Source organism: Cydia splendana, chromosome 10, assembly GCF_910591565.1.
Source record: "Cydia splendana chromosome 10, ilCydSple1.2, whole genome shotgun sequence".
NCBI classification, from domain to species: Eukaryota; Metazoa; Arthropoda; class Insecta; order Lepidoptera; family Tortricidae; genus Cydia; species Cydia splendana.
The window spans coordinates 49,565-73,415 of NC_085969.1; the positions used below are offsets into that span (position 1 = coordinate 49,565).

Below are 23,851 nucleotides of genomic sequence, written 5' to 3' on the forward strand. Positions count from 1 at the left end.
AATTAATTTTGATGACAATTGTAATCTTGTAATATATTATAGAACTTTTATCTTAAAATATTGCCTATGAACAGGAAGCGTTATGTAATTCGTATAAGTAATACCTGAAAGTCTTGTACCTAGATCTGTAATACCATGGATTGCGACGAATAAATGATTATGATTATGCCGTTCGTTCCGTCTATATGTATAATGCGTGTACGTGCTGTTCTCTGAAAATCTTCAAGAAAAAATAACGGCTAGACCAGCACGAAGTACTAGCGAGTTTTTGCGGCTTTGGAGACCGAGATAAAGCTTACAGGCCAATACCGCTGTGGCCTGGTTATTGTTATGTATACCTATGTATCGAATGTTTTTAAAAAAAAATTACTATAAAAAGCAATGTTTTATTTCGATTAGGTCTACATTTTGTGCATATTGTATATCTGAAGTCTTTTCGTACTAAACTTGAAACTTTCGTTGAAACTAAATAAAATAATTATTCCTAATATACAGTCACCTGCAATTTATGTTACACAACACACAACGAAGGCCGCAAAAATATCTGACACGATCTTATTTGTAGAACCATAAGAGCATGTCATATATTTTTGCGGCCTTCGAAGAGTAGGTACCGGTCATTATCACCAACTTTGCCCGCATTTAAAAAAAAACACGAATTTCTCAAAAAAAAAAACAAATCGTAATTACTTTTTTTGCTCAGCACGTCCATTGTGATCAAACGCATCAGTTTATTTGAAGAAAAAATATTTTTATCGTGTTTTTACCCATTTTTTTGCGTTTTAGAGGGTGGGCAAAGATATCCGGAGTTTTCGCCAACATTGCCCACGTCAATTTGGTATTCAAATACAGCTCGTATGATGATGATGTCTAAGGATCACTGGTTTTGGGCAATCCTACCATTCCCTGTTAATAACTTAGCGATAAGTGTAAAAACTTTTAAATAAATTTGCTGGGCAATGTTGCCTACCCGTTTTTGCTCATTTCCATATAAGGCTCGCCTAAGCATTTTACAAAGGCTAGGGTTGTCACTTTTGAGAAAATCTGTTACAATAGTTTAATGGCCAAAAATATGATTTTTGCTGTGTTTTTCATTAGTTAACGGGATAAAACATCTAAGTAAAGCATAATAAGACAAATTAAATACAGTATATATTTATAAACTTACTTTAGTGTACAAACATAACCTTATTTTACATGCGAAGTTGGGTAAATTAGATGAAAGTGACAACCCTAATCCGTTTTTGGTGGTGGGCAATGTTGGAATGGATGCCAAATCACCGGATTACTTTGCCCACCGCTAAAACTCGCTAAAAATTACAAATTAAAGATATCTTATTGATACTGTTTTAACACCCCCTGGCACTGATTAAAATAACCGACTTGGTTTCACATTACATCTCAAAACTTTTTGAAGTGAAAATTTCTTTAGCGGCGTGTAATAGTGCCCTTGCGGCCTATTTGCTGAATAAATGTTGAAGTTTGAAGTTTGCATGCCAAGTTTCGTGCTTTCTGCCGGATGGGACAGAATTTAGGATGGGTCAGACCAGGACCGCATTTTTGCAGGTTCATCTTTTATTAGCCAGACTCTACCTCCATACTAAATCGAGCTAAGGAGTCGCACTATAAAGAAATATTGAACATTTTCTTTCAAGTTGATATACAGGGTGTCCAGGCATTAGGGTATTTATATTCAATATTCAATAATTTATTCATAAAATCAATACAATTTTACACGTCAATGGTATTTAGAACCAGTATACAAAGTATCATAACAAATTACGATTTTTTTACTTTGGAGCAACCTGTATGTGTTAGTAGCTCCTGAGGTAATAAATAGTATGACTAGATTTTGCCCTGTGCGCGGGGCCCGAGGGCCCCGCGGTCTTCTTGTAGTTTATTGTTGGTGCTGTTGTTTTTGTTGTAGTAGTAGTAGTAGTAGTTTGTTTTCCAAAGGGAAAAAGAAATAAAGTTGTACTTTTGCTAGGACGAAAAGATCCGCGTGAAAGCACTACATTCCCGCAGCTCGGCCTGGCCTCGCGTGCTTGGGAACTCGTAAGGGACGCTCCGGGCCTTCGGCCCTACGCGGAGCTCGGCCTTCGTCCTTCGCTGGGTTTCGAAGCTCAGCGTCGGGACTTCGGCCCGCCGCTTCGCTTATTAAAACAGTTAGGAGGGTTGGTTTTGCTTCGGGGCTTAAGCGGGAAGTTGGAGCTTAAACACGACCCAATAGGAAAAATGTCTTAGACAAGCGAAACGGCGGGCCGAAGGCCGAAGGCCGTAGGCCAACTTCCCCCTCTCGTGTGACGCTTCGGGCCTTCGGCCCTACGCGGAGCTCGGCCTTCGGCCTTCGCGAGCCTCGACGCTTCGCCGTCGGGCCTTCGCCCCGCCGGCTTCGCTTATCAAGACAGTTGACTTTGTAGAACGCTTGGGGGAACTGCATTCACGCAGCTCGGCCTTCGGCCTCGCGTTTTGGGAGTCGGGGTGGAGGCTCCGGGCCTTCGGCCCTCCGCCGGGGTCCGCCTTCGGCCTCCCGGCCTGAAGCTCGCCCTTCGGGCTCGCTTAACACACTTTTTGTATAGGATTTTGCTTTGTTCGTCATTCCCGCAGCTCGGCCTTCGGCCTCGCCCAAAATTACTGGGGGCGGGGCACGCTTGGATATTCGGGGTGAAGCTCCGGGCCTGACGGCCCTACGCGGGGTCGGCCTTCGGCCTCCCGGCCTGAAGCTCGCCCTTCGGGCTCGCTTAACCTACTTGGAAATTCGAATTTTGCCCTTGTCGCCCGCCATTTTGGATTTTTCCAAAAATTTTTTTTACATGGTAATGCTGGGCCCCCTAGCTCGCCGCATGCCAAATCTCAGCGCACTCGGACCAACTTGAAAAATTAAAAAAAAAGTCGGCCATTTTGAAATTTTGAAAAAAGTCGGCCATTTTGAAATGCAGTTTGCTGTGTTTTGGGGCCCTCTATGACATTTGGTCGAGCACCCCCCACCTACCTCGCACCGTTTAAAAGTTGCCATACAAAATTAAAATGACCATTATTTCCGCCATCTTGGATTTTTTCCAAAAATTTTTTTTTCATAGGAATCTAGAGGCTTCTATCTCTCGCCATGCCAAATCTCAGTGCGCTCGGACCAACTTGAAAAAAAAAAAAAAGTCGGCCCGTTTGAAAATTTTTAAATGCAGTCTATTTTGTCTCGGGGCCCTCTATGACATTTGGTCGAGCACCCCCCACCTATCTCGCACCGTTTAAAAGTTGCCATACAACATAAAAGGGGCCATTTTTTCCGCCATCTTGGATTTTTTCGAAAATTTTTTTTTCATACGAATCTAGAGGACCCCGAGATTCCGTGACCAAAATTTCAGCGCGCTAGGACAAACTTGAAAAAATTAAAAAAAAAGGCAGCCATTTTGAAAAAAAATGGCGGCGTCAAAAACTGCCAGGGTCCCTCTATGACATTTGGTCGAGCACCCCCCACCTACCTCCCACCGTTTGGCCGGGCCGTCGAACATTTTTCTGACCGGAAGCGGTAGGCCAAAAGTCGGAATTTTCTGAAGTCACGAGACCGCCCTCTATACGACCGTACCAAAGTCTAACACCCCACGAACCTCCTTCTGGGAGAACAATCATGTCAATTAATCAGTCGTGTTGCAGCTATAAATAAGATTAATTATGAATTATTAAATTATTAAATTAAATTAAATTAATTAAAACTTTCTTCGACCGTTTTGATTATCTTTTTTATTTATGACATTAATAAGATTCTGACTTTTGACAAATGTCATCATTGCCGCACATTTTCAAACAAATTGTCAAAAGCACTGCCAATGATTAATACAGTATGTTTCTTTTTGTTGTCGATTATTGGAATTAACTTTTGTTTGATAATTTAATGTTTTATCTTTTGTTCTAATTAAAAAGAAATTACCGTTAGAGCATTTCTGAGAAGTAACCCTATGTGGGATTTCAGGGTTTGTCCAATGGCTAAGGTCACCCTGTATTTAAAAACGTAAACGTTAAAGTTTTTGGGATATATGTATAGTAGACTATTTATACTCCACATTGATACCATAAGAAGTTAATAAAACTGCCTGAAAGTTAGAGAGGACTATGGAGGAGATTACTGTTTACTAGCTTTTGACTTAACTCCTGGCCCCTGTTTCACCAACGTGACAGGTGCGACGAATTGTAAAATCATAAAGTTTTTTTTAAATAATACAATGATGGTGGCAAACAGGAATACGGCCCGCCCGATGGTAAGTGGTAATCGTAGCCCATGGATGCCTGTGACGTCAGCGATAGTGATTTTACAATTCGTCGCACCTGTCACCGATGTGAAATTGGGGCCTGGCCTCTATTTCACTACGGTGGCAGGTGCGACACTTGTCGACATCACAGTTGGTACTGACGTTACAGGCCTCCATAGGCTACGGTAACCGCTTACCATCAGACGGGCGGTGTGCTTGTTTGCCACCAACATGTTAATAAAATAAAAACTCCATTATATCGCCAAATACTAAGTACTTATTTTGCGAAGCTAATGACAATTGTCACAAGAAACACGACAATTGTCGGTAATTCTTGACAGCAAATGAGTTCTGTGTAACACTATATGAGTAAAATGAATATAGGCGTGGAATCGAATGTATTTGCAGCCAACAAAATGCCAATGTTTGTTCAGCTACCTGTTCACCTGTTTAAATTGCTTATTATCAATTTAGATCCGGATTTTAAACCTGGCTGACATCGGATAGCCATTTATATTGATGTCAATGGTGTTGGTGAATATTTTAATTCATTCGGGCGAAAACCGGAAGGTTGGTTGGGTATCATAAAATGTTCATGGAGAGAAATTGTAAAGGCCCCAGTACACAATGGGCCATTGCCGGCCACTCCAAGGGACGCAGCCATGCGGTAGAATGAGATAGCAATATCATTTGCTCCCTCTAACGCATAAATGCGTCCCTTGGAATGGCCGGCGATGGCCCATTGTGTACTGGGGCCTTAAGATATGGTATTGTAATCAACAACTGCAAAGTTTTTTTTACATCGGTTTGTGGCAAATACTGTTTAGTTTATCTTTATTTTAAAACGAAAAATGTCAACTTGCATGTTTTCTCCACTGTACACAGAATAAGTAATGATGTTACTATATCTCATATGTTAAGAATATTACTTGAATAAACTTATTATCCTATATAAAATGTGTGTTTTTATATTTCTAAACCCAGTTTCTAAGTAGATTGCACATACATTATAGTCACATTAAAATTCCATTTTGCGAAATAAAGAATTCAACATTTAACTTTGCAAAAGTAGATAATTGTTATTAGAATATTTTCTAAAAGCAATAAAAATGAGAAGATTAGGTTAGATTCGAGCTACATTACATTACATTAGTTACATTAGGTTGGGTTCAAGGTAAGGTTGCAGGGCCTCAACAAGGGAAAAAAAGGGGGAGGGACTGTTGGCCTGGCTAAGTGAGCCAGAACTCACCCACTACTCCCTACTACTGCCGTAAGCAGGTAATGAATTCCCAATGTATTAGGTATAGGTTTAATAAATTATAAATATATTTCATTAATAACATAATAATATACAAATATGTAAAAGCATAAAGTAATAAATAAGCCTACAGTAATCACGTATACCGGTCCCACGGATGCGGATGTTGCTTACATAATCTCGTCTGTCAAGGAGTTTCGGCAGGAAAGGCCTTGGCAGACTTAAAAATTTCCGAAATGAGGGTTCATACCTACCGACTGGAATTGGTTTCATGGAGGTATCAGATGGGTTAATGTAGGGTAACTGATGTACACCTTGCTAACATAATCTCGTCTGCCAAGGTGTTTCGGCAGGAAAAGCCTTGGCAGACTTATATATTCATGAAATGAGGGTTCATACCTACCGACTGGAATTGGTTTCATGGCGGTATCAGATGGGTTAGTGTACGGTAACCACTGGTCATCTTGCTTATAATCTCGTCTGCCAAGGTGTTTCGGCAGGAAAAACCTTGGCAGACTTATATATTCCTAAAATGGGGGTTCATACCTACCGAATGGAATTGGTTTCATGGTGGTATCAGATGGGTTAGTGTAGGGTAACCGATGGCGACCTTGCTTACATAATCTCGTCTGCCATGGTGTTTCGGCAGGAAAAGCCTTGGCAGACTTATATATTCCTGACATGAGAGTTCATACCTACCGACTGGCATTGGTTTCATGGTGGTATCAGATGGGTTAATTTAGGGGTCCCGATGGTCACCTTTGAGAGCGTCTGCCAAGCACTTCCGGCAAAAAAAATAGTGGCAGACTTCGCTTTTCTGTGTCTACATGTAAATTTCTAACTGCTGCCATAACTACTATCTCGGTATCAGATGGGTTAAATCAGCCCCTTTTTTCGCACCGGAAGTGGCCTTCTTTTTCGTACTTTCGGCAAGTTCCGCCGTGGCAGACTATCGAATTCGGACTTAGCATAACTTTTCTGGGAAACCATTGTGCATTTCATCGTGGTATCAAGTCGGTTAGAAATTTTGCGGCCGGCTCTTCTACCATTATATCTATTGATAGTGAAAATTTATTAAATTTATAAATGGTTAGCTTTTGTGGGCATATTGCGAAATAAAAATGCATTTGCACGAGTTTTTGTGTTTTATTTTCATTCAGTATAAAAGTAAACAAAATAAATTGATTGTTTTAAAATAAAATTATTGTAATGGAAGATCTTTGGCAATATAGAAATTTGACAATTTGCTAATATACGAGCATAACAATAAACAATGTAAAGCCGGGTTGTTCTCCACGGATATATATTTATAATTACAAATATCAAGCTGCCTTTCTTATTTTCTGTATTTCATGCAACATACACAAACACATAGGTATATATTTTCGACATTTATTAAAACATTCATTTCATCAATGTACACACACATAAAAAATAAACTTCACTTTTGTTGCATGTAATATAATTATCCTAATAGATATTCCAATATTAGGAACGAGAAAATGAACGATTTCGCGTTGGACCGTTGGAGAATCCAATTTTAAAATAAATAAAACTTCTAAACGGTGGCGATCGAAAGAGAAGGGAGTACCTAAATCAAAATCATGAAACTATTAGTAAATAGTATAAGTTTTGATGGACATACAAGTCGTTTAAGCTCGAGCTACGTTATCTGGTCTGGGTCTGGTGGTGATCACTCGAGGGCAAGTGCATGGTGTATTTAGGTGCGAGCTCCCCCAATAACTAGCACCGGTAATGCTTGCCGGCCGGTCAGTGACCTCCTCCCAGTAGTGTAGGAACGTGCGGTGCGTGTAGCCTGCAGGTGAGCCCCCAGTAGCGGAGGTGGCTAGGTTTGCGCCGGGAGTAATGCTTGCCGGCCGGTCAGTGACCTCCTCCCAGTAGTGTAGGAACGTGCGGTGCGTGTAGCCTGCAGGTGAGCCCCCAGTAGCGGAGGTGGCTAGGCTTGCGCCGGGAGTAATGCTTGCCGGCCGGTCAGTGACCTCCTCCCAGTAGTGTAGGAACGTGCGGTGCGTGTAGCCTGCAGGTGAGCCCCCAGTAGCGGAGGTGGCTAGGCTTGCGCCGGGAGTAATGCTTGCCGGCCGGTCAGTGACCTCCTCCCAGTAGTGTAGGAACGTGCGGTGCGTGTAGCCTGCAGGTGAGCCCCCAGTAGCGGAGGTGGCTAGGCTTGCGCCGGGAGTAATGCTTGCCGGCCGGTCAGTGACCTCCTCCCAGTAGTGTAGGAACGTGCGGTGCGTGTAGCCTGCAGGTGAGCCCCCAGTAGCGGAGGTGGCTAGGCTTGCGCCGGGAGTAATGCTTGCCGGCCGGTCAGTGACCTCCTCCCAGTAGTGTAGGAACGTGCGGTGCGTGTAGCCTGCAGGTGAGCCCCCAGTAGCGGAGGTGGCTAGGCTTGCGCCGGGAGCGCCAGCCGGGCGGTGAGCTCCCGCCCGCGGCTGAGCATGCGGCCCACCAGCCCGGCGCGGACCGGCTCCTTCTCCGGGGAGTTCTCCACCGCTGCAACACGTACTTACATTTGGTTATTATACGAGTACCCACTAGTAGAAACTGCTTATGGCTATATTATTCTTGAAGGACGGAGAGTAGGGATCGTCTGACGAAGCGGTAGCTTGCAGAAGCGTCTCAAGAGTCAAACTCGAGCAATCGATTTCTGTCGGGAGGTTGGTCAGGCGGCCTAGCCGAGGTGACAATCGCTCGCGCTTCGCCATCGAATCGCTTTGTCTCTATTACTCTTTCATAATATTAGTGTGACAGTGACAGTCGCGTTTCGTTCGCTACGTAGCGTTAGCGATTGGCATGTCTATTACGGGGCCAGGCTACCAGCGCGCTAACTATACTTACGTTTGAGGAAGTCTGCGAGCACTCTCGGCAGCTGCGGGTCGTCGGGCTGGGGGGTGCCGACGAGCCGCAACGTGGGCTGTGCGGCGTGCTGCGCCGAGCACACCAGCTCGGCCGCGCCGCCCTCGCCGCCCACCAGCAGCGCCGGCGCCGACACCAGCGCCCCCGTCCGCACTCGCCACCACGCCGCACCTGCATATCTATACACTGAGAGAAAAAACTAACAAAAACACACTTAGAATTACAAAAATAAAACTTAATCCGGGGACAAGGAGAGTCAACTAATAGGAACAAATTGACTTTTGCAATTTCCATTTAGTAGGAAATACTACTTCTATATTTGTAATTTGAAGTATGCTAGAGTAATTTCAGAAATTTGGTTTTGTTATTCCGAGAGGTGCTTTAGCAATATCGGAGGTGATGACGTCATGGGTGAAAACTAACCGTTTTGTAATTCTAAGCGTGCTTTAGCAATATCGGAGACGATGACGTCATAGGTTTTACTAAACTGTACTGCGATTCCAAGCTAGCTGTTGTTATTCTAGAGATAATGACGTCACAGGCAAAAACTAAACTGTTTGCAATTCCTCCGCCCCTAGCAAACGGGCGCCGCGAGAGCATGTCGCGCGCGTGGTAGCTACCCGTCTCTATTTCTGTCTGTATGAATAAAAAAGCATTTGGTAGTATATCTCTGTACTAAAGAGGCACTATAAAAGCCTGTCGAGATATTCTACCCATTCCTTTCTTATTCATACAGTCAGAAAGAGACTAGTAGTTATTACGCGCGCAACATGCTCTCGCGGCGCACCTGTGCTAGGGAGGTTGGAATTGCAAACAGTTTAGATTTACCTTTGATGTCATTATCACTAGAATAACAACAGCTAGCTCGAAGTTGCAGAACAATATATTCCTGTAGACCCCAACTACACAGTAGGTCGCGGGTTAATATGTCCATGGCCCACAATATATCCTAAATTTATTATTTAACTTAAGTATGTTTTAAACAAAGAAGACACGAGACACGCCCGCCCGACATCCGACACAATACTAACTCTAACCAAATGAACGTAGCAAGTAGCTGTGTTGGTATTACAAAACTCGTTTAGTGATTGGTACAACAATGAACATAAACACAAGTCTATCTACTAAATACCAGTAAACTTTGTAATGTCGCTATAGTAACAACTGAATTGTTATTTTAAATGGGGTAATGTTATTCCCGCGAACTCGTTTTTTAGATATTACAAAACTATGTAAGTGAGACATTTACTAAAATCATAACTTGAAATCACAGATGCTTTGCAGTAATAAAAATGGATTGTAACAAATACTGAACTTTGTTTAATGCTCCATTTACTAAAGTCTGTTTGCTGAAATTAGATTTAGTATTACTGAGCTGTTTGTAGAAATAAATAAATTTTACAGAAATAGTGAAACTTCCATGATTACTACTAAAACTTCATTTTTTCCCCCAGTACAGAACTGTTTATTAATTCCTGGTGGTGATTTTTCTCTCAGTGTACTTATTACAAAACGGTTCAGATAATTGTTGTTATTAAATATCATGTCGGGACCCTGATTTCGGAAAAACTCGTAAAAAATTATTTAAGAACTGTACAGATTTGTGTACGTTTCACTGAAAGCTTATTTTTTTCACTGAAAGCGATATTTGGTGAGATGGAGCCGCTGATCAACATCATAAAATGACGGCATAGGTACCTATTGTTTTATCCAGTAAAATATTTTTTTGTTGTTGAAACATGTATAGTTTACATAGTTATGATGTTGTTGCTGACCTCTAACATAATGCAGCGCGCCGAGCCAGTCCCTCGCGCGCGTGCAGCGGCCGCCGTCCCCGCTCTCCGCCAGCCAGCGCTCCGGGAAGTGGGGCCACTGGAATACACTATCTAATAACTTTCCATTCGAACAGATATTCGATACGATACGAGTAAGACATCATCTCAAAAGTTCTTGCGCTTGGAATAAAATTGGCGACTTGTAAAAAAGGTGAAAAACGTCTCTTGAAATCGTGACAACGTTCCGTTACTTGTTTTCATGTGAAGGAAGGGCCAACACTAACCTGTATAAAGTGTAACGCGCCCTTGCAGAAGGGCGCGGGCGGGAACTGCCAGTAGAGGTTGGGGTGCGGCGCGCCCACCGCCACCATGCGGCGCACGAGGGCGCCGTGGCAGTGCGCCAGGTACCTGCCGACAACACCTTCAATCAAGACCACGGTTCGACATTTTTTTAAAGAAAGACCACCGCAGTAGAATAATGCTTTTTAGGGTTCCGTATCCTACGGGTCATCATCATCATCATCATCATCATCATCATCATCATCCTACGGGTAAAAACGGGACCCTATTACTAACTTTCACATAGCAATGCCATACCAGTACGTATCACCTCATATACACGAAGTAGGCACCTATTGGATTTGAAAGAACACAGGTCTCACTTCACTCCGAGCGAAAACACACATTCAAACTAGTAGTACAGCGGCCAGAGGGGCTTATATACTGGTTGATGTGACTGGACAGTATCGTACCGACGAGTGGTACCGTTGTGTTCGGCAGAGTTTACTGAGTACGAAATAAGAACTCGTCACTTCCTAAGACTGTGGAGGGGATAACTGTGACGTCACAAAGATGGCGGTCCCGGATTTCAAAGTTTGGATAATTACTCGGCAAGTTATTATCAGATTTTTAAAAATGAGGTGTCCTATGATAGCTGATGAAATGTAGAATAAAACATGCCATATAACTAATAGTGTAATTTAATTAATATTTTTTTTATTTACAAAAATCCGAAAATTTTACATTGGGCCTTTTTTTGTAGCCCAAAAAACACAATGTAAACGGCCACATAGATGAAAAATATGTCATATAAATCATTTAGATACATAAATAACCTATACGTTTCTTTTTAAATTTTGTAAATCGGATAATAAATAAGTAAACTACGATGATTTTACCGCAGGCGCGGCGCATCGCACGGCGCGCGCTCGGATACTTGGAGGCGCGACTGAGAACGCTACTTAGAAGAAAGATGATTAATTTCCAAAATGTTCTTGTTATCTGGTGCTTGTCACATCAGTAAATAAATATAATTTATAAACAATAATCACAAAAACCAGTCGCTTTAATTCATTTATACCTTGAAAAACAGTTTCAAATATGAAAACCATATTTAAAATATTATACAAAAATGTCTCACTGATCGCCATAGCCTCACTTTATTACTAAATTTTCATAATGATAGTATGGGATCTATTCTGATACGTACACCTATATCAAATTAAATTAATTAAAAATTAATATTATTCAAAATTGTACTGATTGTAACACTGCTCTCCGAGATGGCAAACATCTTTTAAACATTTTTGTTTTCTTGAAGCACAGCCACAACGAGAATTTCGGCAACCAGTCTTACATTTACATGAAATAAGCTCTAAATCCCTGTTAATCTCAACCATAATGTCGGTATTTATGTAAGCGGCAAGCAATAGTGTAGCTTATTGCAATGAGATAAAGTCTACCATTTTTTGTTATTTTGAGTAGGTAGTGGTACTTAATATTATTTTCTCAAAAGTCAAGCAATTTCCGTCAGTAGAAAACAGCGACAAAAATAAAAAAAATAGCAGCGAATGGTAATCGTCCCATAGAATCGCGCCTTTTTTACTGACAAACTTGTTTGACCGGCTGTAAAAATCTGGATTTCGCCACAGCAAAGACGCATACAAATTCAATCATTTGTCGAGTTCCAAACTTTAAAAAAAGTTGGCCATATTAATATCCAGATTATTAAATTTTTCGCCAATCTGATGAAATTGCCCGCTCGAATCAGGAGGTGCGGACGCAAACGCTAATTTGGCTCGCCGAATTCAGCCGCCGATAATGACCAATATTACCGATAAGATGAGGTGCGGACGCAAGAATACCGATTTGTGAGGCCAGTATTTTTCATTGTAGGCCTTTTTTCAATTTAGAGGGCTCTAATATCACCATAAATCTAAAATTGGAGACTGGCGCCAATTTCATTTCTGATCAAATCGACCGATTTGATCAGTCCCGTCTGGATACCGCTTAAATGAAGGCGTAGATCCATTAAACAGCCAGACAGATGATCGATACTTATTATATTGGTAGCGCGACTATTTAGCTGTCTCAAATAGGTTGGCGTATTTGCAGCAGAAAAATACACCTCTATTATTTTATTTAAAAAAATAAAAAGGCGGCAAAGCAAAACTTTTCAATTGTTTTTAGTTTTTTCTGTGAAAATATATACATAAGAACGTTGCATCTGTAGAATATTTCTATAACTTATACTTATTTATTACTTATATTCATATTTCTTGCACCATTTTTGAGTAAAGCAGTATAAATGACTCGGCTGGAAGGCTTCTTCCGAGCCTCGACAAAAATGTACTATTAATAGCTTGAATAAAACTTAATATTTACTTACCATCAAGCCGCTCAAATAAATCCTGTGATGACAAATCAAGGAACTTTTTGCGTGAATTTAATGATTCCTCAAAACGCCGTAAACTGTTTTCAGACACATTTTTTAGATTACCTCTTGATTGGCATATAATACAACGAGTCCAATCGACACTTTTTCGTAAAAATAAACTTTCAACAGTCTCAAACATCATTATGTCACATAAAATTCCTCACATTTAGGAAAAATACAATAAAACATACGCAAACATATTCAGTTACTCTTATACATCTAGGGAATGCGTAGGTAGATAGTTTTTTTTTACGTATTTCAATTGTAGTGTAGACTTTTTTAATAACCTGGATACAAGTAATTTTAGCCAAGTAATGATAAAACAAACATTATTTTAGTTACTTATAGTTCGTAAAAACTTCTATATTAAGTTATCATAATTTATTGTGAATTGCATAGAAATGTTGGATAAATCGCTTGCCAGGCTACTTATGCTTAAAATATCATTAATTTGGTTCAATTATTATTTTGATTAGTTCTCACTAATTATCTTTATTTAATTAATAAATAAAGTGTAGAGTTTTTTGTTATTTTTATTGTTTGTTTATTTCCAGATACTTGTTTATGAGATGATAAGCACCAGTTACACCCACATTTTTTTGGTTATTTTAATATCTTTGATATGATATATCATATTTTAAAAAACGTTAAGTAGTTTTTGATCTACACTATACAATACAGCCCTCTCAGTCGCGCCTCCAAGTACCCGAGCGCGCGCCGTGCGATGCGCCGCGCCTGCGGTAAAATCATCGTAGTTTACTTATTTATTATCCGATTTACAAAATTCAAAAAGAAACGTATAGGTTATTTATGTATCTAAATGATTTATATGACATATTTTTCATCTATGTGGCCGTTTACATTGTGTTTTTTGGGCTACAAAAAAAGGCCCAATGTAAAATTTTCGGATTTTTGTATATAAAAAAAATATTAATTAAATTGCACTATTAGTTATATGGCATGTTTTATTCTACATTTCATCAGCTATCATAGGACACCTCATTTTTTAAAATCTGATAATAACTTGCCGAGTAATTATCCAATCTTTGAAATCCGGGACCGCCATCTTTGTGACGTCACAGTTATCCCCTCCACAGTCTTAGGAAGTGACGAGTTCTTATTTCGTACTCAGTAAACTCTGCCGAACACAACGGTACCACTCGTCGGTACGATACTGTCCAGTCACATCAACCAGTGTATAAGCCCCTCTGGCCGCTGTACTATAGGGCTCGCGGTCGAGTCCGTGTTTCGTTTACACGTTTCGAATACCCGTTTCCGAATAACACGTACACGGTTTTCTGGCCCGTTCCGCACGTGTAATTAAGAAACGTGTAATTAAGATCCGTCTCCACGGATAAACGGGTATTCGGAGAAACGGATCTTATTTACCCGTGGCTCCGGACACGTCCTTGACGAGTAGCGAAGGAACGAACCGGCGCGGCGTACTTAAGAGTTAGAAACAAGTAGACAAAAGATTCATGACGAGTTTCCGTCATATTTAACCTTATTCCGTGGTTCATAGAGTCGAAATTCAATAAACGGTTTCTGAGCAGGCTTGCAATGTTGCAATACGAGTAGAAAATTAGAAATACAGTATACCTATGCTACTTATCAAAATAGTATTTTATATAAGACTTCAAATACTAATACTTTATGGTTTATTAATTTAACTTGATAGCAATAAAATTAAAGTGCTTAAAAAAAATAAAAGCAATAAAGAGTATAAAGACTTTACGTTAAAATCTGGCCATGGATGATCTGGTAGGTGGTGGTAGGTAAGTATACAATATTCTTACCAATAGCATATTTTTAAACAGTTCTTATATTTTTAATAATTTGTATTCTATATATTGTATGGGTGAATTTTTACGAATATATTCTGTCAAGCGGACCCCAGGCTCCTATGAGCCGTGGCAAAAATGCCGGGATAACGCGAGGAAGAAGAAGAAGAAGATATTCTGTCAATAAGAAATGTATATTTTTTAATCTAATTATTTTTTAAGTTACGTAAGCCAGACATCTTATTATTATTATAGTAAACCATGTAAAAAATAATAAATACAGTGTAACTCTATATAATGACATTAACGACACTGAAGGGACTGCGGATTTTTCGACGTTAAGTATAGAGAGTGGTTGTTAAATGGAGTGAAATAAAAAGGTCAGTAGAAACTATTCCCCGATTCTGGCCCCACCTCTCAGTGGTCACCGATCCTGACCCCAGGGCCGATCCACCGCCCCCGCTGAACCTAAAAAAAAAAAAAAAAAAAAAAAAAAAAAAAAAAAAAAAACAAATAGCCCCCCATTTGAATTGATTGCGCTAGGTCTCAGCAGTGCCCGGCGCCTCCTTCAGGTACTTACGAAATACGCTAATTAAACAATACACCTTGCTCACCACGGTAACAATAGGCTTATCGACCCTTTTCTATTGTTCGATCTCGACTCGGGCGCGTTATTGTGTTACCGAGTATACTACCTGGATGGACCCTTCACCCACCGACGTCTTCATTCATGCCTTCTTTATGTGTGTATTATACTGTAGGTGTTTGTGATAGGTATTAGCGATAGGTATTTGCAATAGGTATTACCGATAGGTATTTGCAAAAGGTACTTATTTGCGATTCATTATCTTATTATCTTACAACCTCTTGGAGCTATTTCGATTTATAAGGAATACAGTTCTAACCTAACCTAACCTAATTAGAATTTACACAAGTAATCCATCGGTAGCCTAAACTAACCTAAACCTTCTTTTACCAAACCTAACTTGACCAAACCTAACTAAAATCAACCTAACTTCTCATTTCAAACTAACCTGCTTTCACCTAGTCTTCGTTCAAGTTATGTTTTAACCTAAATACCTAAACTTCTTACCTATCCAAACTAAAGCATCCTACATATCGTATACATACTTACCTATATTGTGCATATTGTATTGTGTTATTTTATTTAGTTTTACCTATTTCTAACTCATTATTTTTGTCTGCGATAAATGCAATTCTACCTAATGTAGCCTTTTTTATTCTTAAACTTAGTATGTAAGTATGTCTCATTATCTAATACTATATGTTTATTTTCACATACATTTTTATGTTCTTTGTAACACGATAGAAAGTAAACTCGTAGCTACTTGTTTCTTTGTATTATTAAAATAATAACTAGGCGTGTGAGGCATTTCTTGTGCACTTGTTTTCATTGTTATAACAGCTTAATTGCTTTATTGATAGACGTCTATTATATTTTATGCTGACAATGGATTATTATGTGGATATAATTTGGGTTTGAGTACAGGGAGCGTCTGTTTAGATGAACTTGTTGAGACATGTTACTTTGTATGATTTAAAAAAAATAACGAGACGTGTCAACTGGTTTCAACATGATTTAGTCTAATACGTCGGCATTTCTTGTGTGTTGGTATTCATTGTTATAACAGCATAATTGCTTTATTGGTAGACATCTATTATATTTTATACTGACAATGGATTTATTGTTTCCTATTATGCTTTTGAATTTGGGTTTTAGTAAAGAGAGCGTCTGTATTAGATGAACCTGTTGAGACATGATTTGAACGATACTGTATCCTGCTCACTATCACAGTATAAAAGCCGAAGAGAAATGGCTTTGAGTAAGTATTACTGTCGTGGCAGTCCTCTGTATCAGAGCTCCTTGTATCTACTGCAGTATATAGAAATATAGTGTTAATTCAACAGTGAAGTGTTTAAGTGTTTATAGAAAGACCCAACAATGGATGTAAGTATGTCTTTTATTACCGTAACTTACTTTGTTTTGTTTTCACTTGTGTTCTTTGTGTTTTAATTATCAAGATTGTAGACAGTGTGTAAATTATTGTTTTATATTGTTTCAGTTCACTGAAAATACTTTCAAGAACTATTACTACCCGGATGATAATAAAGACGAATCAAGCGATGAAGAGGGTACGCTTGGTCTCAAAGTTAAACAAGCCATCGCAAAGAAACGTTCAGGAAACAATATCGATAGCTTCTTTGAACGACCTAAAAAGCAGTCTAAAGTTGTGAAACGGTCTTCAAATGTGAGCAAAAGTTCACCAGACGGTGTTGCAAACTTGTCATCCGGACAAGACGACGGGGCCTATGCATCACATTTGATTAAAATCGAGATATATGATATGCATAAAATCAAAAACGTCCCACCCATGGAACACTGGAAGCATGCGGACTTCAGATTGAAATATTTTGCGTTGGAAGACGATTTGGAGCTACAAAATACGCGAAATATTATTTATAACATAACAAAGCAATTAGCTTCTAAGGACAGTAGTGTGAAATATTTTATAGATAATAAGAAACAGTGATAGTTATAATTATTAATGATAGTAGTAGCTTAATGATTGTGTTAACGTATTTCTCATTTTTTACCTCTCCTTAAGTACATTTTCCATGTAACAGATTTTTTGTGTCGTCTCGTTTTTTAAGTAACAAAGAATGTCAAGAAATATTTTGTAAATAATAAAATTAAAAAAAAAAATGTGTGGTTTAAAAGGTCTTTGTATTATATGAAAAAATAAAAAATCTTATTCAAGTACACGTATTATTTTATTTCACAAAAAATGTTTTAAACATATTCCTTAATATAAGGTCATTACATACAGAATTATCAGAAAACAAACTTAGCATATCTGTCATAGTTTTTCCATGATATTTAAAATACAAATAAACTAGACAATATTCACCACAAACTGAAGTAAAATGGTTTTGAAGAGGTTTATTGTTATAAAACCACTGTCTGGTGTTTCTTTTTAAAAATAAGTTATGGTAACCTGAAGGTTTCCGTCCGAAGGAATCAAAATATTCTCCTATACCAGTAACATCAATGTGTATGGCAACCCAGTGAGAGCCTGGTTTCGTGTCAGGGTCCAAATTACTAACAATAAAGACAGGTAGATCGACCCAAATAGGTATTTTGTTAGCAGCAAAAACATTTGATTCAAAAAGTGGGTTTAATTTCTTCATACAAAATTGAATCTCATTAGTATCCATAATTACTTAATTAATAACAATTTATGTCTTGATGATGCTGCAAACAATGACTACAACAAAATAAAGTAAACGAAAGAAAACATTGTATTTATATAATTATGTTATTCAACTATTATAATCTACAGACACATCACGGTTTTTGTTTATTTCAATAATGTTGTCAAATTCTGCATACACGATACAATTAATGGTGCTAGTTAGAGCCGAATCAAAGCGTACTTCTATCCGAACACTTCCATGTCTAACAAGATTCCAGTGTGAAGTTGAACTAGCAGATAAATCAGGGGTTAAATCAAAACATAACAAACAATATCCTCCACCATAATCTGTTCTACTTATTCCATTACCTTCGTTGTGAAAATGAATACCAGTTCCAGAAAATAAGGTGTGATATGCCGCCGCTATTAAACCAGAACTAAATGACGGTTGTAATGTTTTAGAAGGAATTTCATGACCATCTACAAACAAACTAAATGAATTCATATTATAATTTTGAAAATTAAATGGATTCAAAGCTAAATTTCCATTAAAACCTGAATTTGATACAAATCCAATAATACAGCGTTTAGGAATTTGCCCGAGAAATATATTATCCAATGTTTTACCCTGGACCCCTGTTGGTATTGTGAGAACCTTAACTTCTGCTCTCGTAATGGGGTACTTCGCAGTCGTTGTTGCCAATACTTTTTGATGGGCTAACAAAACGCTAGGATTGATTTTTGTTCTTCTAACAATGAGACTAGCATCTGTTATTTGTACTTTAAGTTTTTTATCTTGATGACAAATTAAATTAAATGATTCTTTTGATCGGACTAACTTAATACGCAATTCAACACCATTTATCAAGAATTTCTCTTGGTTAAATATATCGCCATGCAAATGTCCAATCATTTCCACTTCCTTACTCTCTTTGATAAATTCTAGTCTTTTCTGAAATCCTTTGTTGTTGGCGTCAACGGTATCCATAAAACCTGGGGTATCCTCATACCATAACCCACAAGTAAGATGGGTTTTTTTGGCTGCCGGTCCATAGTTGAGAAGATTTTCCATATAAGCACGGTAAGCATATGTATTGTTTGGGGGTGATATGAGTTTTTGATTTAAATATACATCAAGTTGGTTGAAAAGGGAATGTAGCCAGTTATTGGTGGGTCCAACTCCGGCATCTGCTTTTAATTTTGTCCCATCTTGATTCAATACTTTAGCAGTAATATGTAACATTGTGTGTGATAGATCAATGTAGTCATCTCCTGATCCAGGTACTTGAAATTCAATGGGGCCATCATCACTTAAAGATGAAATTGGTTTGTAATGAATCCAATGTCCGCTTTCAATACTTGTTTGAGTTGATGGAAGGGCAAATATATCTAATTCAGATTTTGCACATTCACATGAATGACTGTGTAGAAATGACATTATTTAACTTGAAAATATATCGTTATTTTTATTATTATTTCTACTTCCTCTTCGTCGCGATGCTTTTCGAGTAATGAGTGGTTCTCTTCTTTTATTCGACATTTTATACCCAGATCCTGACATGAGAGAATCAATTTTTTCATCAGCCTTTCTTTTTAGGTTAGCGCTCGCTTCCTTAAATCGTGATCGAATGGAACTATCCATAGGACGAGAATTTACCATATCAGTTAACAAACCAACCCCTGCCCCTAAGGTTTCTTTTCCAATGGTTTTTAAACCGCTAGATAACAAAGGGAGCACTGATCTAAATAGTCCACCCAAAAAACTGCCTATACCATGTCCTCGTTGATATGGAACTCCCTTATAGACAATACCTATCCCAGAGCCGGCTTGGTGTGAATAATAATGTTCGTAAGGACAAGAGACTGACGATCTGTTGTAAATCATTTTACTCGTTGAAAGTGTAGCTTCACGCAAGAAGATCCAAATTGAAATGGTACTCTGACACCAGTCGTTGTTCTTATATCTATTTCAATGGTATCGAACTCTCTTCGTAAAACTGGTACATAATGAGCGGGTGAGAAGATGTGAGTTTTATAAGCTCCATAAATGAACTTAGTTGGATCTAAAGGTATTATTCTGAGTAATGAAGTAATAACATCTCCGACTACTTGTGGGTGTATTATATCAGTATAAACAAATATTTGAGATGGTAAACCTAAATATAAATTTGCAGGGCTTTTTCCTAATGTATTTTGTTTTAAATTTGTTTTCGGTTTAAAACCCAATTGCAGACTTAGTATCGGAGTTGTAATGATAGATGTTATTTCTTTATTTGTTGTTGCTATTCCAACCAGTTTTGTTAATCCATCATATCGAAATTTCACGTTATTTTTTAACTGTGGGTTTTCATTAAACGCTTGAAGAAAATGATCTATATTATCATATGTAGTGGCTGGTATATGAGTTTTTATATCTACTATTTTTGTAGTTTTGTCGGTGGGTGATAACACCTTTTTCTTTAAATAAATGATGTTTTCGTGCTCTTGAACATTATACATGGAACAAGGATATTGAAATTCCACCAACCCAACTACCCATTCTCCATCCAATTTAATGGTCTTTGGTAATTTAGTTAAGAAATGTGCAGTCGTGTTATCCGTGTAGTAATCTGATGAACTATTACTTAACAAAGTTAGATAAAAACTATTTTCACTCATATTTTCTTTAAGTTTGATTCAGGTATCCAAGAATTAAATTTATTAGGATAACCTTGCCACTTAACTAGTATTTCCTTTCTGCCAGCAACTCGACGCGAGCGTATTATTTTATCAATTTTATACTCGTTGGAGGGGAGGTAAGTTACCTTTTGTAATTCTTTAGAATAAAATGTACCAATGATGGGTTCACCTTCTAAATCCTTTATTGTATAAACAACTCGTGGCGATCTGTTAATAATCGAATCAATAATAAATATTTCATCACTCCAATTACTTTCATAACCTTTTTGAAACACATGCTTATATTTAGTGATTCTAACATGATCACCTACATTTAGTTTTTTAGTTTCTAATGAAATTTGCCTATCTTTTTTGCGATCATATAAATTACACCAAACAGTCATAATATTATTAGAGCTAACATCAACTGGGCGCATTTTAATGCTAGAATGATAGCTATGGTTGTAAGAATGTAGAAGATCTTGTAATATATTTGTGTAGTTATATGTATTCTTATGAGTGAAGTAACGCCACATTTTCATTTTAAGTGTTCTTTGAAACCTTTCTACTATACTTGCTTTAATGTCGGGGTTATTAGTGGTATAATAATTAATATTTTTGCTCTTAAAGTAATCTCTAACCGCCTTTGAAACAAATTCTGTACCTTTATCAGATTGGATGTGACGGGGAACAGAGCTGGCTTCAGTAAATATGCTTTCAAAACATTGTTTAACAGTTGCTGAATCCTTCTTCTTCATGGCTCTTGCAAAAGCATATTTACTGAACACATCAATAACACAAAGAATATATTTATACCCATCATTATATTGACTATAAGTACTCATATCACTTAAATCAGCTTGCCAAAGTTCATTAAAGTTCGAGAGAATGTATTTATTTCTAGTAAATCGTCTATGAATAGGTTTATGCAGCGTGTGCGTATCTTGAGATTGTAACCATTTTTTCACTTCCTCTTTGTTCATTTGACCTTTCATTTCCTTTGATAAATTATTTAAACTGCTATAGCCAGCTGGATTAGAGACGTCATAATAGATTCTGTTAATATCTAATAAGGAGTCCATCTTTCCCACTCTATTTTCTTTCCGGATCGCTTTTGCTCCCGTGTAGCAAGAGGCGTAGAAGTATTATTATCTTTATCTGTTGAGGCTCTCGTCTTCACAGATGTGGAGGGGGTAAAGGGTTCAATCAAAGGAGTACCATTAATAAATGCTAAATTTGTAGGATTACCTATGCATGACCTAGGAACTTCGATATCTTTTAAAAGTAAAGCAAACACTTCCCATCCAATTGGCTTAGGACGTTTAAGACATCTAACGGTGTCGCTTACCAAATCAGTAATATTACTATTTTGAATGGTTTGGTTATTTATAACAACTTCACCAGTCTGTTTCCACCAAATTTTCGGTTTACTTGAAACAATGTAATCTAACAACGTTCGAGCTTTTTTTTCATAAGATTTAGGTAATATGTTTATAATTTTTGACGGACTAATTGGCATTAGTTCTTGATTTATTTCGCCAGGTGGTGTATTAAACGATGACGGTGTGGCTGCTTCAGTTACATTATCTGTAACTGACTCATTATTTTCAATCTCCTCCTTTTTGTTCACTTTTGTTTTTATAATATCATTACTTTCGTTGATGACTTGATCTACCCTCTCCATCACGATGGGTATTCTAAACGGTTTTCGATCTGTTTCAATAAAATGTAGAAATCTTTGTAATGCTTGAGAATATAACGTCCACTTTTCGCGATCATTCATTTTACTTTTAAGGATTTTTTGCATTTCTCCATCTAGCCGAGATGAGGAATTTTCGGGTGGACTCTCATTCCTTTTCAGCCTTTCAATAAAATCTGATTCAACTAATAACATTTTTTTTGTGTTTTCCATTTTGTTTATGATAAAGAGTTCACTAAAGCACTTAAAACTGCACCTAAAATAATAGGTAGAAATGCACCTCCTTTTTGAACTATAACAGTTTTTCTTATTTTATGTTTCCCTTTCGAAACTAATTTTCTTAAAATATCTTTATATTTTTTTAGTTTCGTCTTTTCTTTTTTTTCTAATGGAATTTTCCCATTTAGGACGTTATAAATGCACTCACAAATAATGTTGATCTCTTCATCGTCACAAGATTTAAGTAATGCAGTACGATATTTGGGTTTAAGCAACTGCAATGCTTCAAGTAAATGTTTATATGTGTTTACTCTTGCATGCATCATGTAGAACTGACTAAAATATGGTGATTTTTATCATATTTAAACCCCTTTTTAGGTACATACACTGTGCAATGCCCATCAAACGGAAATATTTTTGTTTTAAAACGGCATATGTCATTTGTATTTTGTTTCAGGTCAATCATGAGGTAACCATGAGCCTCCTTTGTAGCATCTTTGTAGGCTTCGTCCACAAACTTTGAGTTTTCTGGGTAAACTTGTCGTGACAGGTAGCGTATTTGAGTTTTATCCCTGGGATTTTAAAAAAATACAATGTAGCTTGTATTCAATGAAATATCACGTTGACCTCTACCTTGATGAAATACGTTTTGTGTAATATAAAAAACACTTAAGTTTCTATGATGACTACCTTTCGTAAAAATGTCAACGATTCGTCCATCTGATTCTCTCATCAAATCATCTATAATAAGAAGTTTAGGTTTCTTCCCATCAAACATTGAAAAATCTGGTATTCCTTGACTATAATTTACATTTTCCAGATTGTAGAGAGGTTGCATTTCATCATAACACCAAATAATTTCATCAAATTCAACATTACATATCTCTTTGGAGTTATTCAAAAAGTTTGTAACAAATTGCGTTTTACCACACCCACTAGGACCTGCGACAATGGTGGTGAAAGGATGATAAAAGTGAATCATTATTAAATATCGTAATCTATGTGTATGTGTGTATGTGTGTGGGTGAGTGTTGATATGTTAACGGATGGACTTTAAATGGTAATATTCAGAAAGATGATTACTATTTAAACAACTCAGATATAGTAGACAAAAAAACAAAACAAAATGATTACGTAAATTTTTTTTTATTATTTATGATCACACTTTTAACATTATTTTTTTTGTTTCATATTTACAAAAATACCTTAAAAGATACAATAAAATAAAATTCATACATTTTTTTACATGTTTACAAGTAATACCTTAAAAAATATACAATGTACAAACAATAATTTGGAATTCGAATGTTCTGTGTGATTATATTACAACTTTGAAACTTTTTCATTATTGCGGTATTTTATAATGACCCCACGCTAGAGTGTCAGAAGAGTTTTCTAATAAGTACCGTTTT

At 37.6% G+C, this 23,851-nt stretch overlaps 1 protein-coding gene across 2 annotated transcripts in view; it reads right to left on the minus strand.

The window, feature by feature from the left end:
* Nucleotides 1-6,613: 6,613 nt before the first annotated feature.
* LOC134794075 (epoxide hydrolase 4-like) overlaps nt 6,614-23,851 on the minus strand; it is a 33,645-nt gene continuing 16,407 nt past the window's right edge. Inside the window, exons 3-6 of one of the 2 annotated variants that reach the window (XM_063765761.1) lie at nt 10,436-10,559; nt 10,152-10,248; nt 8,359-8,547; nt 6,614-8,025 (exon numbers count right to left, since the gene is read on the minus strand). In XM_063765761.1, coding sequence (XP_063621831.1) covers nt 7,904-8,025; nt 8,359-8,547; nt 10,152-10,248; nt 10,436-10,559 — 532 coding nt within the window. In that variant the 3' untranslated portion in view covers nt 6,614-7,903. The remainder of the gene's footprint in view (nt 8,026-8,358; nt 8,548-10,151; nt 10,249-10,435; nt 10,560-23,851) is intronic. The other variant, XM_063765762.1, reaches the window with a different exon arrangement.